Genomic DNA, 19,247 nt, shown 5'->3' on the forward strand with positions numbered 1-19,247 from the left:
GACTTATACATTACTATTTCTGAAGAATATATTACCGGATTCATGCTCTGTTTTAGCTCTGCTACAAATGGAAAGGTCATCTTTTTTTCCCTGCAGGTATTACTGCAGTCTCTTTGGGAATAAGTTCCTTTTATCCTAACATACTGATTTTAAATAACTTATTCAATTTAAACGTGTATAATTTTCATGGATTTGTTATTTTAGCTATGATTTTAGCCTCTTGCTATGCTCCACACATAGACACAGACACACACATTGATAGTTGCTAGTAGCATTTTTTTCCAACCCAGGTGCAATCAATTTTAATACTACATTTTACTTAATATACTGTATCCAAAATATTATAATTTCAACATGTAATTAATGTAGAATTATTAGCAAGGTATTTTATGTTCATTCTTCCCCACTAAGTCTGAAATCCCATTTGTAATTTACACTTGCAGCACATCTCAATTTGGAAGAGTCACATTTGGCTGCATATTGGACAGTGTGGCTCTAAAATGTTAAACGTCTCTCTCCAGGCTTGCCTCTGGGAAGAGAATCTTTATCTCACAATTAGGTCAGAGTTTTTTCTTATTTGGTTTTGTCTTCTTTTTCTGCTTTAGTGTGAGCTGGATGGAGAGGAGGTGGGGCTGGCTGGAGCAGGGTTTGGGTATGAGATGCCTCTCAGAATAAGTGAGAGAAATGAGGAGGCAGGGAATCTAGTGGGGATGACTAGATTATTATACCTCAAGATGTAAGTATATTCCAGTGGGGTCTTACGGGTTGGTTGGGTTGTATTTGAGTAGTATAGTGTGTTTGTGTATATATCTTTTCTAGATACAGCCAGGTTTTAAGATTCTGGATATTTTAAGATTCTGGATATGGAAAAAAGCATGAAGCTATGCCCCCAAGAATGCATTACTTGGGATTAGTTTCTAAATGAAGTTGGTAGAGCCTGACCTTCAAGATCTCAAGCCTGTTCGACATCACAGAATCATTGGCGGGGCCGGGGGGCAGTCTTATGCAGAGACAGGGCAGAGCCAAAGACTGCTTATGTATTTGCAACCTTTCGAGTATTGTAGACAGTAGCCACTAGTTTAGGAATTGGTGCAATATGTACTTTTTGTCTCTATAATTGTATGTTTGAAATAATTCAATTCAGCAATTTCATTGAGACTTAAAGATGCAGAAAGACATAAATCACAGCTACTGTGTACCCAAGATGTTTATAGTCTAGAAAGGGAGACACATCATACTGCAGGAGTACAATAATAGAAATTGGTATGATTTAAAGAGATTGTACTGAGATAGAGATTAAACCTGCCTAGGGAACAATGAGACTTTACTGAGCTAATGATATTGGTTCCTAGTTTTGAAGAAGACCAGGTACCTGAGAGATGGGAAAAGGTAGTCCAAGTAGAGGAGTCAGGTGGCAAATGTAAGGGAAATTTTGAGTCAGCTGGTATCAAAGGGGTATGCCAATGTCAAAAAGGAGTGGACGGCAAAGAAGAGAGGAAGGGAGGCCGAGTCCTGGAAGCGGAGCTCCGTGCTGGGACTGGTTCCTTCGCAGCCATTTTCTGTCCAACCAAACAGCCGATTGGAGACGGGAGCCAACCAGGGCTGCATTGGAGGTTGGAATTGGGCAGAGATTAGACACCTCTTTAGGCAGGTGTTCTTGAGTACCACTGACAACACGGTTCTCAAAGTATTTCATGACAATGGATGGTGACAGTTCCACCACAGATGCTTCTCAACTAGGAATTTCTGCAGACTATATTGGAGGAAGTCATTATGTTATACAGCCTCATGATGATACTGAGGACAGCATGAATGATCATGAAGACACAAATGGTTCAAAAGAAAGTTTTAGAGAACAAGATATATATCTTCCAATTGCAAATGTTGCAAGGATAATGAAAAATGCCATACCTCAAACAGGAAAGATTGCAAAAGATGCCAAAGAATGTGTTCAAGAATGTGTAAGTGAGTTCATCAGCTTTATAACATCTGAAGCAAGTGAAAGATGCCATCAAGAGAAACGGAAGACAATCAATGGAGAAGATATTCTCTTTGCCATGTCTACCTTAGGCTTCGACAGTTATGTAGAACCTCTGAAATTATACCTTCAGAAGTTCAGAGAGGCTATTAAAGGAGAGAAAGGAATTGGTGGAGCAGTCACAGCTACAGATGGACTAAGTGAAGAGCTTACAGAGGAGGCATTTACTAACCAGTCACCAGCTGGCTTAATAACTGCAGATGGTCAGCAACAAAATGTTATGGTTTACACAACATCATATCAACAGATTTCTGGTGTTCAACAAATTCAGTTTTCATGATCTGAAGAAATGATGGACTGGAGAGTGTAGAGAACTGAGTCTGTATGATTCCAGAACAGAGACATTAGAAGGAGCTGACTGGTGAAAAGATGTCTCTTTGTATATTAAATAGTTGTAATGTAGCTTCCCAATGCTTGACTAATTGAGGTGTTAATTCTGACTTGAGAATCTTTTTCATGAATGATTTTAAAGAAAAATTTGGATTTTAAAGGTATTAAAATATTTTTGTTTTGTACAAGAGTTTGTTGCTCTGTATGACTCCTGTATGCATTGTATATTGCAGTTTATTACTGTCAGAGATTTGTAGACAGTTTCTTATTTTCATATTGAATCATGTTACTTTTGTAATAATTCAAGTAAGCAGCTGGGTTAATTCATGATGTTTGCCCTTTTAATAAAAAATAAGGGTAGAGTTTAAAAAAAAAAAAAAAGAAGAGAGGAAGACAGAAGGATTCAGGTTACAGTGGGCCTTACCCACTGTGCCTGGAGCTTCAACCTCATCCTGTAGAGTTTAGTTTAAAACAGAGTCTTTGACAGTCTTGCTGAGGATGGATGGAGAAAAGGCTATCTAGAGACAGATTGTTTTAAAACTTTGGGGATTGTCTGGATGGAGAACAGTGGTGGTCAAAAGTAAATCAATGGTAGTGAGGATGAGTTTGTGAGCTACTATTTAAAAGATAGACATTTTGGACTGGGTGGCTGTTATAGACTGAATTGTGTACCCCCAAAATTCATAGGTTGAAGCCCTAACCCTCAGTGTGACTATGTTTGGAGATGGGGCCTTTAAAGAGGTAATTAAGGTTAAATGAAGTCGTAATGATGGAACCCTAATCTCATAGGACTAGTGTTCTTATAAGAAAAGGAAGAGATACCAGGAGTGCTGGTACAAAGAGAAAAGGCCATGGAGGCTGCAGATGGAAGGTGGCTGTCTGCAAGCCAAGGAGAGATGCCCTCCAGAGAGACTAAACTAGCAAGTACTTTGATCTTGGACTTCCAGCCTCCAGGACTGTAAGAAAATAAGTTTCTGTTATTTAAGCCATGCAGTCTGTGGTATTTTGTTATGGCAGTCTTACCAGACTAATACAGTGGCTGATTTCAAGTTGATGTAAATAGTAAATAGTTTTCATTTATGGGCTTTTTCATTATTTTCTCTGCCTGTACTTCATAAGAGGCCTGAGAAACAGGGTTGCTTAAATACTTTGTGGAATTTAAGAGAACAAGGTGGCTAAAGTCAAAGAGCTAATTGAATACTAGCATGACTGTGTGAGTCTCAGAATTCTACACACATTACTACTCAGCCTCCACAAGTTAATCTGAGGTTTGAATGCCCACTTCAGGTACCTAGATAACTGTGGGAATATTTGTTTCTCCACCAACCTGATTAGCAAAAGTCACCTGCATTGGCCAAGGCCTGTTTTTGCCTGTTATGCTGCATGCACTTAATACCACACTTTTTTTTTTTTTTTTTTTTTTTTTTTTTTTTTTTTTTGCGGTATGCGGGCCTCTCACTGTTGTGGCCTCTCCCGTTGCGGAGCACAGGCTCCGGATGCGCAGGCCCAGCGGCCATGACTCATGGGCCCAGCCACTCCGCGGCATATGAGATCCTCCCAGACTGGGGCACGAACCCGTATCCCCTGCATCGGCAGGCGGACTCTTAACCACTGCACCACCAGGGAGGCCTGATACCACACTTTTTATCTCTCATCCAAAGTGCCCCCACTTGTCCCACTTCTGAAAGAAACCATGTTACAATATAAATGCATTAGTCATTTTGGCTTTTAAAAATAGTCACCTCCTAGAGTAATGGAAATAAAAACAAAGATAAACAAATGGGACCAAATGAAACTTAAAAGCTTTTGCACAGAAGAGGAAACTATAAACAAGATGAAAAGACAACCTTCAGTTTGGGAAAAAACATTTGTAAACGAATCAATGGACAAAGGATTCATCTCCAAAATATATAAACAGCTCATGCAGCTCCATATTAAAAAAACAAACAACCCAATCAAAAAATGGGCAGAAGACCTAAATAGACATTTCTCCAAATAAGATATGCAGATTGCCAACAAACACATGAAATAATGCTCAACATCACTAATCATTAGAGAAATGCAAATCAAAGCTACAATGAGTTATCACCTCACATCGGTTAGAATGGTTATCATCAGAAAATCTACAAACAACAAATGCTGCAGAGGGTGTGGAGAAAACCCTCTTGCACTGTTGGTGGGAATGTAAATTGATAGAGTCACTATGGAGAACAGTATGAAGGTTCCTTAAAAAACTAAAAATAGAATTACCATATGACCCAGCAATCCCACTACTGGACATATACCCAGAGGAAACCATAATTCAAAAAGACACACCCACCCCAATGTTCATTGCAGCTCTATTTACAATAGCCAGGTCATGGAAGCAACCTAAATGCCCATCAGCATGAATGGATAAAGAAGATGTGGTACATATATACAATGAAATATTACTCAACCCTGAAAAGGAACAAAATTGGGTCATTTGTAGAGATGTGGATGGACCTAGAGACTGTCATACAGAGTGAAGTAAGTCAGAAAGAGAAAAACGAATATTGTATGTTAATGCATATATGTGGAATCTAGAAAAATGGTGCAGATGAACTGGTTTGCAAGGCAGAAATAGAGACACAGATGTAGACAACAAACGTATGGACACTAAGGAGGAAAAGCGGGAGGTGGGGTTGTGGTGGTGGTGGGATGAACTGGGAGATTGGGATTGACATGTATACACTGATATGTATAAAATAGATAACTAATAAGAACCTGCTTTATAAATAAAACAAAATTCAAACAAAATAGAGTAAGGTCAAAGAAAATACAGTTCTTCAGAGCATTCAGAATCTTCTGCTCTGGTGCATTCTCATCAAGAGGATGGAAGGAGAACTAAAATCTTGTAGTTTGTACCTCATTTTAAAAAGTTTTATACTATTTCCATCACAAAACCACTTAATAGGATGAAAATGGAATCATAGGTGTGGAATCATACCTACATCTTATTACTTGGTGCTTCTCTACATGATTTCATTTTTAGCAAGCATTTTTCACTGGGAATCTTTCATTTTCTTCTTATTTCTATTCAACTCAATTATTTTGTCAATGACGTTCCTTCTCATGGAGCCTTGATTATTTCAAACAAGTTACCATCAAAGTTATTTTGACCATAAGTGTGTGGATTTATTTTGGGGCTTTCTATTCTATTCCATTGATCTATGTATCTGTTTTTGAGCCAGTACTAAAAATAGGACTACCATATGACCCAGCAATTCCACTCCTGGGTACTTATGCAAAAAACTCAAAACACAGAAACACTAATTTGAAAAGATACATGCATCCCAGTGTTCATAGCAGCATTATTTAAAATAGCCAAGGTCTGAAAGTGACCTAAGTGTCCATCAACAGATGAATGAATAAAGAGGATGTGGTACACACACACACACACACACACACACACACACACACACACGAATACTACTCAGTCATAAAAAAGAATGAAATTTTGCTATTTGCAACAACATGGATGGACTTGGAGGATATTATGCTGAGTGAAGTAAATCAGAGAAAGACAAATACTGTATGATATCACTTATATGTGGAATCTAAAAAATACAATAAATTAGTGAATAAAACCAGAATAAACAGACTCACAGATATAGAGAACAGTGGTTGCCAGTGGTTAGAAGGAAGGGCGCAGGGGCAAGATAGGAGGAGGGATTAACAGGTAAAAACTACTGTGTGCAAAATAAATAAGCTACAAGGATATATTGTACAACATGGGGAATATAGCCAGTATTTTATAATAACTATAAATAGAATTAACCTTTAAAAATTGTGAATCACTATGTTGTATACCTGAAACTTAAATAATATTGTACATTAACTCTACCTCAATAAAAAATGTTCTTTTGATTTATATCATCCTATAGATAAAGCAAGTCTAACTAACTATTTGTGTCGAGTAATTGTTACTAACTTTCAAAGGTTGACTTCAGAAAGCATTACTGTACTTTCCAGCTAATTATTGGTGCTATTGTCAGAGGCAGTAGTGATCTGCCCCTGTAGTGATCTTCACTTTAGTTGCCTATGTGCAGGCCTGTGGTTTTCTGTTTCTCATTCCAAACTGCTGAGGTCTATGGCCTGGGATATGTCCATTCTTTAGACTAATAGCAGGAATTTCATTGCCTTGGTGATCTCGTGTAGTCCAACTTCTTTTTCTTTCTTTTTTTTTTTTTGTTTAATAAATCTATTTATTTTTTATTTATTTCTTTTTGGCTGTGTTGGGTCTTTGTTGCTGTGCATGGGCTTTCTCTGGTTGCAGTGAGTGGGGGCTACTCTTTCATTGCGGTGCACGGGCTTCTCATTGCTATGGCTTCTCTTGTTGCAGAGCACGGGTTCTAGGCACGCGGGCTCAGTAGTTGTGGCTCATGGGCTCTAGAGGACAGGCTCAGTAGTTGTGGTGCAGGGGCTTAGATGCTCAGTGGCATGTGGAATCTTCCCAGACAAGGGATCGAACCCGTGTCCCCTGCACTGGCAGGCAGATTCTTAACCACTGTACCACCATGGATGTCCCCCAAGTTCTTTAAATACTTTTTTTATATGCTGATGATGTCAAAATGTATATCTCCAGTCTTGAACTTTCTCTTGGGATCTAATCTTCTAAATCCAAGAGCCAAGTTGACAGTTCTGCCTAAGTATCTAATAAGCATTTTAGACTTATCTTGTCTGTAAGTGAGCTCTTGAATTTTCTCTGCCCTCAAAACATCTTTTTCCTCCAGTCTTTCCTGTTTCTATGAATAGTACCCTAATCCATCCAGGAGCTGAAGCCAAAACTTTTGATAAAATGAAAGAAAAAGAAAGGGAGAAGGATATGGCCATCTAAAACAAATAATAAATTTACAGATGAAGGAATAAATATATTAGTTGGCCACTGAATGTGGAATTTGGAATTCTCTTATTAACAGAAAATAATTTTTAGAGTAGTTTAAAAAACAAAAATGTTAAGAAATTATTTCTGTTTCAAGCTTAAAAGTCTTCAAGAACTTCTCTTGTCCATAGGATAAAATTGAAGTACCTTACATTGTATATTAATTAGGGATTTTTTATATTGAGTAGTAGGAAACCAAATTGGCTTAAACAATGGAAGAAACATATTGACTCAAGCAACTGAAAAGTCTGGACATAGGACTAATTTTGAGAGAGGCTTGACACAGTGAATCAATGATATGATTTCTTCCCAAATACCAAGAACACAAAATTTAAGATATTGTTAGAAAGGAGGGAATGGCTTGATCATAAGGTTGGCACTTGACAAATACTCACTACAGCTGCCCTTGAAGATACTATGCATCCTTTCCTGCCTCTGACCTTGTGGGGTACCAGTATTCTCCCTTGCTCAGTATTACCCAGTTATGTTGATTTTCTTTTTATTCCTTGGTCACATTGAGCTCTTTCTTGCTTCAGGGCATTTGCACTAGCTATTCTCTCTGCCTGGAAGTTGCTTCCCTCAACACTTTGGCTCCTTTTCCTTCAGATCCTAGCTTAAAATTATCCTCTTAAAATACTCTTCTTTTGACCTCATACCTAGAATAGACTAGATGCTACCTTCTACCCACACCCACACCCCACCTTAGTTACTCTACATCATCCTATTTATTTCCTTTAGAGTAGTCATCAAAATCTGTAATGGTCTAGCTCACATACTTGCTTACTTAATATTTATTGTCTATTTCCTCATTATATTTTAAACTCTATGGAGAGAAAGGTCATATCATTCTTATTCCATGCTACATCCTTAGCATGTAGAAAAAAGCCTAAGAACACAATTGGTGTTTAATAAGTGTTTATAAAGTAATAAATGAATAGGTTCCTAAAGCCATAAAAATCTCTGAGCTGGAAGGAAATTAAAAGGTCATTTCTGACAAAAGGCCATCCAATCTCTGTGTTAATAATCCTGGTGCCATTGAATTTACTATCTCCTCAGGCATTTCATTCCAACTTTGGATGTCTCTGACCATTAGAATGCTCTTCCTTTTTATACTGAGTTAAAATATATCATCTGACCCAGATATGCTGAGGCTAGTTCTACTCCTTGGAGTCCAATTTGTATATGATATTCTTTCAAGCTGTTGAATATAACTGCCACCTCCTTCTCCCTTCCTGTGTCTTGTTTTCTTTAAAGTTAGATTTCCCTAATTTTTTCATCCATTTCTTATCTAACAAGGTTTTGACTTTCTTTACCATCCTAGTGACTCATCCATTAACATGTTCTAGTTTGTCTATTTAACTGTGCTCAGCTATACCCACAGTATTATTCATTGTCCATTGAGAGGAACCTTTCCCTGCCTTGTTTTATTGATAGATGCCATAATTCTCTTAAATCCACCTAAAGTCTCCTAGCTACTGATTCTAGTTGAACCTATGGGCAATTAAAGCTCCTAAGTATTTTTCCTCAAGTGCTGCTGTCAAACCTCATGGCCATGAACATGTAAAATTATGCATATTTTTCAGTGACTCATCTTTCTTTTCATTGAAACAGGCAGAGGATTGTTTTCTGAGGAAGGTTTTGCAAGGTCAAGTGGTTGTTCAGGCATTTGCATTGGTTAAACTCCTAAGTCCTGCTGGAAGATGTTATTGCTGCCTTCTTCCCACATGTTTGTCAGAGCTTATGATTCAGTTCTCTATTGGTGATGCAGTATATCTGCTCTCTGAATTCTGATGAGAGATAAAACCTTGATACTACTATTATATAATTCTTATCAAAAACTCAGGATTGCCTGAATGATATTCAATCCATCATTCCCAGTGCTCTAAATTATACCTTTTAACCTTGCCAATGTCTCTTGGGACCTTGGTGCTTATGTTTGCCCTTTATAAAACCACTTTTGGGGCTTCCCTGGTGGCGCAGTGGTTGGGAGTCCGCCTGCCGATGCAGGGGACACGGGTTCGTGCCCCGGTCTGGGGGGATCCCACATGCCACTGAGCGGCTGGGCTCATGAGCCATGGCTGCTGGGCCTGCGTGTCTGGAGCCTGTGCTCCGCAACGCAAGTGGCCACAGCAGTGAGAGGCCCGCGTACCGCAAAAAAACAAACAAGCAACGAAAAAAAAACAAACCACTTCTGTCAAGTGGTGTTTGGGCTTTTACCTTATTGGAGGATGTAATAGGGAACAACTGAGAGAAATTTGTTGTTGTTTTTGTTGTAGGGATATTGTTAAGGATGTTGCTTAAGGTACTTTACCGAGAACTCACCATTTTTATTATGAAGATCTAAGAGTGAATTTTTTCTCATGTTTCCGTATCAAAATGAAGCTCTAAAGCACCCTTGAAAGAATGACTTGTTCTTTTTTTAAATTTAATTTTATTATATTTACTTATTTGTTTTTATTGAAGTATAGTTGATTTACAATGTTGTGTTAGTTTCAGGTGTACAGATTCAGATATATGTATTCAGGTACATGTACAGCTGAATGATTCAGATATATGTACATTCTTTTTCAGATTCTGTTCCATTATAGGTTATTACAAAGTATATAGTTCCCTGTGCTATACAGTAGGTCCTTGTTCATTATATATTTTATATATACTAGTATGTATATGTTAATCCCAAATTCCTAATTTTTCTGAAGAATGGCTTGTTCTTATTTTAGGATGTTGTGTATCTTGTAACTGTCTAGGTTCTTGCTTTCATTTGACTGTTAGGAAGCTTAGAGCTACCTTTTGGCTCACACATAATAACTATGCAGGACTGTATTGTAGGCATTCCTGTTGCTGATATTACTGTTGATCTGGCTATTATGATGCCAATATTCCTTTTCACATTAAAATATGAGATTTGGTTTATAATTTTCTATTATGTAATGTATTATGTTAATTGAAGTTTTACTCTGCCTGAAGTCTTTTCCATCTCCTTTATTCTAGTATCTTTGGTGAACCCCTCCCTTACTCCATTTGGGTCTCATCGGGACAGTCAATCTTAATTCCTTGGTCACTTTTTGACACAGAGGTAGTCATGTGACCAGTCTGACCCTTGGACACATGGGCGGGCATTTGATGCAAGCTAGGTCAATTAGAATAAATCCAAGTCTTCTCTGTTGAAGACGCTGGGAAAATTTCATGTCCTTTTGCTTCATAACTGCAAGGGTGTGGGCTTAGAACCACTGGTGGCCATATTTCCTTCCCCATGGCACTCTCCCACATCATTTGTCTATGAGAATTAGGTTGATATGCAATTAGAAACAGAGGCAAAAATGAGAGAGACACACATACACACACACAAAGACAGACAGAGAGACCGAGAACACCTTAAGGACATAATTTGAAATCCAGCTAGGACTGAAGGCAGACACACCCTTACATGTCACAGTTTTATGCAACAAAAGAAAAATCCTATTTTTTTCTCCAAACAAATTGGATCTGGTTTCAGTCATATTTACCTAATATATAGTATTGTCTATTTGTGTGTTTGTTTGTTTGTTTGTTTGTTTATGCCACGTGGTTTGTGGGAGCTTAGTTCCCTGACCAGGTATTGAACCCGTGCCCTCGGCAGTGAAAATGTGGAGTCCTAACTACTGGACCACCAGGGAATTCCCATAATATTGTCTTTTTTTTTTTTTTTTTTTCGTGGTACGCAGGCCTCTCACTGCTGTGGCCTCTCCCGTTGCAGAGCACAGGCTCCGGACGTGCAGGCTCAGCAGCCATGGCTCATGGGCCCAGCTGCTCCATGGCATGTGGGATCTTCCCGGACCGGGACACGAACCCGTATCCCCTGCATTGGCAGGTGGACTCTCAACCACTGCACAACCAGGGAAGCCCCATAATATTGTCTTTTTAAATTTACTTTATGTATGTTTATAAGATCCCTTGGACTTCCCTGGTGGCGCAGTGGTTAATAATGTGCCTGCCAATGCAGGGGATATGGGTTCAAGCCCTGGTCCGGGAAGATCCCACATGCCGTGGAGCAACTAGGCCTCTGCGCCACAACTATTGAGCCTGCGCTCTAGAGCCTGCGAGCCACAAGTACTGAGCCAGTGTGCCACAACTACTGAAGCCCGCATGCCTAGAGCCCATGCTCTGCAATGAGAGAAGCCACTGCAATGAGAAGCCCGTGCACCGCACCGAAAGAGGAGCCCCCCACTTGCTGCAACTAGAGAAAGCCCGCGCGCAGCAACAAAGACCAAACACCGCCCAATAAAAAATAAATGAAATCCTTTTTAAAAAAAAAACCCCTTAAATACTTTGTTGAATGAGTGTCAGTGTGTGTGTGTGTGTGTGTGTGTGTGTGTGTGTGTGTGTGTGTGTGTGTGTGTGTGTTATACCTGCAATTGTTTTTTAAAGACAGAAATGAAAACTTTTAATTTTATCTCTATATAACTACATCTTGTGACACTTACCTACATCTTCTTGGCTTGCTATGATCCTTTTGGATTTAAATTCTATTACCTAACACTTTTTTCTCCTCACTAACCTGTTATCAGTCATTTATATATCCAATCAATGTAACATAGATGTCCATGCAAATCATTGACCAAAATGATAAACAGCAGACTTGGGCACATACATGCTTTTTAGAGACTGCTCTGCTGATAGATACAGCCTATTAATCAGGATTGGGGTTACCTTATTTCTCATCAGTAAATCCAAATAGTGAGTCCTTGATCTTATGGCTGTCCTCTAAAAGGTTTTCCTAATATTCTGAAACACCCCTTCATTCTAGTACTTTAGTGACCTTACTAAACTTTGATGTTAGTTCCTATAGAATTCCTAACAAATGATATACTCTTTAGCCCTACTATTTCAGAGTTTTCTTATTATAAAAGAAATACATGTTTACTATGGAACTCGTGTGCAATATAAATATATATAAAGGAGAAAGCATAATTAATCTGTAATCACACCCAGAGATAACTAGTAACTTTTTGGTACATATACTCTTACATATACAGTGCCTTTTACCTACACAGTATGTAGGTAAAAGCAACATTTTGGTATGTATACTTGTGTATACACAGAGATAATTATCCCAGAGATGACTATTAACTTTTTGCTATGTATACTTTTATTCCTTTATTTGCACAAAATAAACATAAAAATGCAAAATTTTGTATTTTTAAACAAAACCGTGATAGACCCTTTTATAAATTCCTTTTTCCACTTGACAAAAGGTGAGCATTTCTATGCATTACTAGCATTTCCAATGCCATATGGATTTTTTCTATTTTTGGATATTTATGTAAGCTGCTTACAACAGTCAGACAAATAGTTTTCTTACTCTAACTTTTGCCTTAAAGCCTAAAACCACAGTGGCCTGGGCTCCTTTGCATTTCTGAATCAGGATATATATGCTGATATATATATATATATATATATATATATATATATATATATATATTTCTTTTTTCCTCAAGAAACCTGTTTATTACTGTGAGGTATTTCTTGGGGTCCAAAATGGAATTTCCCTCTATTAAATTCAATACTACAGTACTCTTCTGGGGCTATAGAGCGTGTATTTCGATTTCTGATGCTTCTCCCTTAATCTTCGCTCCCAATTTGTCTCAAAATTAGATCCATCTTCTTTAACGCTTTGTTATTGTATTTGCACTGATCTTTTTCTAGTAAGATATTTTTATTACAATGAAAATAAAGTATTTTTCTTATGACTTTGGCAATTGAAATTACATTTGCATGTTTGTGAACTTCCTCTGAACCTGGTGAAGTGCTTTGCTCTGAAAGTACTTTATGATGGTCTGGTTTTCAAAGGCCCAAACAATTGTATTTCAAATTTTTCAGCCATCAAGACCATGAAAGTTGCTGTGTAAGCCCAAGAAAAAAATTTAAAAATTATACCCCAAAGGTTATTTTTTTATTTTATTTTATTTATTTATTTTTTTCTTTTTGCGGTATGCGGGCCTCTCACTGTTGTGGCCTCTCCCGTTGCGGAGCACAGGCTCCGGATGCGCAGGCCCAGCGGCCATGGCTCATGGGCCCAGCCGCTCCGCGGCATATGGGATCCTCCCAGACCGGGGCACGAACCCGTATCCCCTGCATCGGCAGGCGGACTGTTAACCACTGCGCCACCAGGGAGGCCCCAAAGGTTATTTTTTAGACCTATCTATTGAACCAATGTAGGGTCATTCATGTCTAGTCTAGCCTATATGTCTCCTCAGCTGCTTGCAAATCTGAAATTCTAAAATCCTTGTTATTAGATTTTAACTAGTAGCAATGTCCCCAGGACAGTATCAGGTTAGTAGACCAAGGAGTTGCTGGATTGCTGAGTTTTAACCCAAACTTGTTAGCCCACAGTATTTGACTTTGTGGTTTCTCATTTCCTATATCATATGTGGGCGGGGTGAGGGGGGGCACCTCTTTAAACCAGCCAGGCCCAAGACACAGTGACACAAGACTGATTTAGCAGTGCTCCTGTTCAGCTGATAACAGGCTCCTTGTCTGAGATCATATGGTTGATCCCAACTCTAAATCCACTCTCTTCTCTTTTCTTGGCTTTGAGAAAATAGCCACTATTTCAGGTATTATGCCCCAAATAGTTTTGTTTCCATATCTTATCCTGGGAGTGTACCATTCATTACCTTTCCTGAGGAATTAGTCTTAAGGTCTAATTATTAATACCTTTTTTCTATTCTTGTTATTTAATAATGCTATTAGTGCAAAGAAGATCCTTTATGGGATATTTAGTATATGCCATACACTGCACCAAATACTTTATGTACATGTTTAAGCCTGAGGCTATTTCTGCACATTTTCAGAAATGTAACTCATATAATTTCTTTTTAAAAGCAGCTTGCAGCTTAACCTAGATATTTCTGGGTAGCAAGGCAGGGAAAACAGGCTATTTTTTGTTAGAGGTTGATGGGGCTTATAAGACTTGACTCACTGACAGGTGTGTGTGTGTCTATGTGTGTGTGTGTATGTGTGTGTGTGAGAGAGAGAGAGAGAGGTGGAAAGAGAGAGATGCTACTTTGCCTAGATTTTCTAGAACACTCTCTCTGAAAGCGAGGTCAGCTATAGAAACAATAGAGATTAAAGAGTGTGATTTCCTCTATTAATTTATTACATTTACTTTACAGTAGAACTCACTATGAGATATCCCTAAATAACTAGCTACTCCCATGCATTTCAGATTTGATTTGGCTCAGAAAAATTTGACAACTTCTCAGAAAGAGATTTGTGCAGTACACTTCTCTGCTAAGAGACCCTTGCTGTTCCAGGCATCCTGATTTAGGTGAATTATTTGACAGTAGGAAGACAATGGGGTGAATTACAAGCTTCACTGTAGAGGCCAGTGAGGGAAAAGATGAATTGTAGACTCTGGAGGATTTTCTGGAAATGTCACTCTAACTTCCAGTTCTCTGTTTTGCTTATAATTAGGTATGTACAGTGATCTCAGATTTATAAAGCACTTTCACTTTCTTTTTCTAGTTTAATAGCTGATGTACTTTGTCACATGGAGAATGACACTTTCTGTCTCCCCTGCCTGTCAAAACTCTCCTGACATAAGTTCCACTTTCTCCTTGAAACCTTTCCTCATTACTCCAGGGGACGGCAGTGCTATCCCTCTTCTTTCTTCCCTTCAAGTCAGTTCATGAGATATTTGAGAGCTAACTATGTACTAGGCTAGATGGATAAGATGAATAAGGCAATTCTCCATCTTCAATAAGAGGCAATCCCAGGGCTTCCCTGGTGGCGCAGTGGTTGAGAGTTTGCCTGCCGATGCAGGGGACACGGGTTTGTGCCCCGGTCCGGGAAGATCCCACATGCCGCGGAGCGGCTGGGCCCGTGAGCCATGGCCACTGGGCCTGCGCGTCCGGAGCCTGTGCTCCGCAACGGGAGAGGCCACAACAGTGAGAGGCCTGCGTACCACAAAAAAAAAGGAAAAAAAAAAGAGGCAATCCTATAAATGGTGCTTGGTACTGTGCCTGATATATGATGCGTGGCTTTCAGTAAGTATTTGTTGACTTGATTATTGCCTTGGTACCTAGAGGGATATGTGTGTGTGTGTGTGTGTGTGTGTGTGTGTGTATGTATGTGTGTGTCTGTGTAGCTATAAAAATGCAGTGGAAGGAAGCTGAACCAGCCTTGGCAGTATGTGTTTGGGTTTGGAGTAGATTCAAGGAAGGTTCTTAGAGCAGGTAATATGTTACCTTAATTGATGTGTCTTAATTGATAATAATTGTGACTATTGCTACATGCCAGGTGTTCTCCTAAATGCTTTGCTACATTTATTTCTTTAATTCTCACAAGGATTTCCAGGAAGCAAGTACTATCATTCTCCCTCCTTTATACACAAGAAGACTGAAACTCTGTGTGGCTAAGAAACTTCTCCAGGTCACCTGGCCAAAAGGGAGTGAAGCCAAGATTCAAATCTGAGAGACAGCTCCCTCCTCACTGCATAGGGTACATTCTTCATCCAAACTCGGTCACTCCTGACAGTGAATGAGAGTACAATTCAGTAACTAAGCCAGGACAACAGGCAGAAATTGCCCCTGTCCCAGGCAAGCTGGAAGGTAGGGCCACCCTACCGAACAGTCCCTGTTATTAAATTTCACCTTTCCCACGAAATATTCATGGTATCTTGCAAAAGCTGCCTGACAACATTCAAAGTTATCCTTTCCCATCCTCCATAGCATATAATATCACTGTGAGTGGTGAGTGGAGTACACAGTTGTTGACTAAAAAAATAGCTACTGACCTTGAGGCCAAGTTAACCAGATGGTCTAGACTGCTATTTGTCCTCTCAAATGATAAGATAGTTGGTTAAATGTGGTCCTGATCTCAAACAATAGAAGTGAAGGACAGACAGTGGGGATGGAAGGAAGGAGAAAGATGCTACAGTTGCAGCAAAGCAGGTGGGAGCTTGGGGGGAGTTTTGGGGAGGGAAGGAGAAAGCAGGTGTGATCATTCATCCTCTGCGTTCAAATTTAGAGACTGCTTTAAGACCCATTGTTCTTAGTTTTTTGGTTTTTAAAAAAATTTTATTTATTTATGTTTGGCTGTGTTGGGTCTTCATTGCTGCACACGGGCTTTCTCTAGTTGAGGCGACTGGGGGCTACTGTTTGTTGCGGTGCGTGGGCTTCTCGTTGCAGTGGCTTCTCTTGTTGCTCTAGGCATGCGGGCTTCAGTACTTGTGCCACGTGGGCTCAGTAGTTGTGGCTCATGGGCCCTAGAGCACAGGCTCAGTAGTTGTGGCGCATGGGCTTAGCTGTTCCGCGGCATGTGGGATCTTCCCGGACCAGGGCTCGAACCTGTGTCCCCTGCATTGGCAGGCAGGTTCTTAACCACTGTGCCACCAGGGAAGCCCCCATTGTTCTTAGTTTTTTTGTGTGCTACAGTTCACATGGTGAATAGATTCCCTGGGTGTGCTCAGGTGAGCTAGCATCCTACATCATTTATGATTTCTCAATATGGGCTGCAGAATAGATAAGAGAGGCTGCAGGTGGTTGGTAATTAATCCCTGTAATCTACCTCCACTTCTTTCACTCCCTCTCCAGAACTGACATGCCAGTGAATGAGAGGGAATAACCTTGAAACCATTCTTATTGACATTCAAGAAGTAAATCATTCTAAATTTCTGTATCTTAATTATGAGTCATTGCAAATCCCTTGTTCCTCATCTCCCATGCAGACAGGCCATGCTGGAACAAAGCTGTCCTGGCAACCTTTTTGAAAATCGTGCTCTAGGCTACAAACAGAATATCTTGTCCAAAATTCAAGTTGACTGAGTTGCTGTCTAAAATGGGAAGCAGTGCCGCCCTGGCCTTCTTTCATTTCTAAAAGAAATATCCTATTTACTTAGCTCTTTCCTATCAATTCTGCATTATGGGTGGGTTTGTCAGTCGGTAGCCCCGCTAGCACTTGGAGATGACACCTTCTCATTTGTTTGGCTTCTGGGCCTTTCTGCATGGCTGGATTTTCATTTCTAACCATTCTTCAGTTTCATATTTGTGCTCTCCCTCGCTCTTTTTCTCTAACTCAAGAGTCAGTGTTAGAACTTGATTTTATTGTGAATGCACATGTGTTATATCCTGATACAAAGAGATATGAGAGGGGGTTTTTGGCAAAGCATACTTAATCACTGTATATATTTACGGTTGTTATTAGAATTCATGATGAATATGAATCAGGTGGATAATAATCCTAATAGGTCCAATTTAGAATTCAAAAGTAATCCACTGAAATAGGGTGTGACAGTCCTGGTTTTAAATTTATGCATTTCTCATCCTTAAGGTGAAAAATTGGTTGGTAGTTAGATATCAGTCTTTCTCCATTTAGCTTCTCTACAAACAGAATGATTAAATGACCTTTGGCTGCTCTGTTGGCGTGGAAGCATCTTCAGGTCATCATGACAATAGGATTGTTGCTTATTTCTTCAAGCAATAGTGTTTTTTTTCTTTGAACACATTTAAATGTTGGAACTTAGTTTTGAAATACCTCCTCTTTGGGATGACTGCTGTCATAGATAATGGGAAAATTTAGGCTTTGGGCAGTCTAATTCTGGCTTACAAGGTTGGCGTGCAATATCTTCAGTGAACTGATCCTTTGTGCTTATCTTATCTGAACACCCTTGTTTTCCTGCATGGCTTCCATAGTCTTTACCTTATATGGTTACCAAAGGGAAAAGGGGAGAGGATAAATTAGGAGTTTGGAATTAATGTATACACACTACTATATAGAAAATAGATAACCAACAAGAACCTACTTAATAGCACCGGGAACTTTACTCAATGTTTTATAATAACCTATAAGGGAAAAGAATCTGAAAAAGATTTCATCTATCTATCTATCTATCTATCTGTCTATATCTATATCTATCTATCTATCTATCTATCTATCTATATATATATGAATCACTTTACTGTACACCTGAAACTAACACAACATTGTAAATCAACTGTACTTCAATTAAAAAAAGTACTTACTATTTTATTCTTGCTAATGTTAGGCCTCCATATATACCTGCAAAGAGAATCGATGTACTAACATTAAGGTTTTTCCTTTTCTTCGTGAGTTGCTGTGAGTATTAAATAAGCTAATGCAGATAAAGCAACTTAGTACAGTGCCTAGTACATAGTAAGTGGTACCTGTTGTACATGGAAATGTCAGGAAGTTTTTCTGTCTCCAGGAACTTTCTGCACCATCCAGCTCAGAATTCCAGTACCTTTGTTTTGGTTCTCCCTTAGTTGTTTCATTGAAGTACAATAAAATGCATTCCCTCCCAAGAGGAAAGGTGAGTGATTGAGCAAATGCTTGTCTCAAGAGTCCCTTTGTTTTCGTCCTGTGGGATGCTGGAAATGTGATCACAGTTACATTTGTTGCTCACAGGGGGACTCTAAAAAGCTGCCTGTGAGCCAAACTGGCCCACCTGAGGTTTTGAGCAGCCATTGTTACCGTGTGACAGCTTCCTGCCAAGTGTCCTACTAGTAGGCTTGAACCAATTAGTATTGGCTGTCAAATTGACATACTAGTCACTATAGCATTTTTTAGGACTTTAAATTTGATTCCACTTAAATCACCTCATGCAGTTGAGGAACAATTGCATGGGCAATTTACATGGACATTTCTCTTTACGAAAGAGAAAAAGGGGAGCCTAGTATCCTTATACACTTTGCCTACATTTGCATCACACCCAATAGATGTCAAGCCAGCATGGGCCCTCTCTACTCTATTTTGTCATCAACCAGACATTTCGTTGGTAACACAAATGCGAATTTCTGATAATGTGAATCCCGACTGAAACTTCTGAGACTCTTGTGTTTCTGTCTGTATTGACAAACTCCAATAAGGACTGGCAGTCGGCATAAGGAATTCCCAGAATGGAGAAGTCTAACAGTAAATCCAGGTATAATGAGCTCCTGTGTGAAAATAAAATATAATTTGTCAAGAGTTATACTA

At 39.2% G+C, this 19,247-nt stretch overlaps 2 protein-coding genes across 4 annotated transcripts in view; both read left to right on the forward strand.

Annotated features, from left to right (window-relative positions):
• Positions 1–19,247, forward strand: part of NELL1 (neural EGFL like 1) — a 911,833-nt gene that overhangs the window by 475,684 nt on the left and 416,902 nt on the right. The window lies entirely within an intron of this gene.
• LOC132493653 (nuclear transcription factor Y subunit beta-like) lies at positions 1,502–2,556 on the forward strand. Its single transcript, XM_060104392.1, has one exon. It carries the CDS (start codon positions 1,695–1,697, stop codon positions 2,316–2,318), a length of 624 nt encoding a protein of 207 aa, XP_059960375.1. The 5' UTR covers positions 1,502–1,694; the 3' UTR covers positions 2,319–2,556.

Source organism: Mesoplodon densirostris, chromosome 7 (genome assembly GCF_025265405.1).
Source record: "Mesoplodon densirostris isolate mMesDen1 chromosome 7, mMesDen1 primary haplotype, whole genome shotgun sequence".
Lineage (NCBI taxonomy): Eukaryota > Metazoa > Chordata > Mammalia > Artiodactyla > Ziphiidae > Mesoplodon > Mesoplodon densirostris.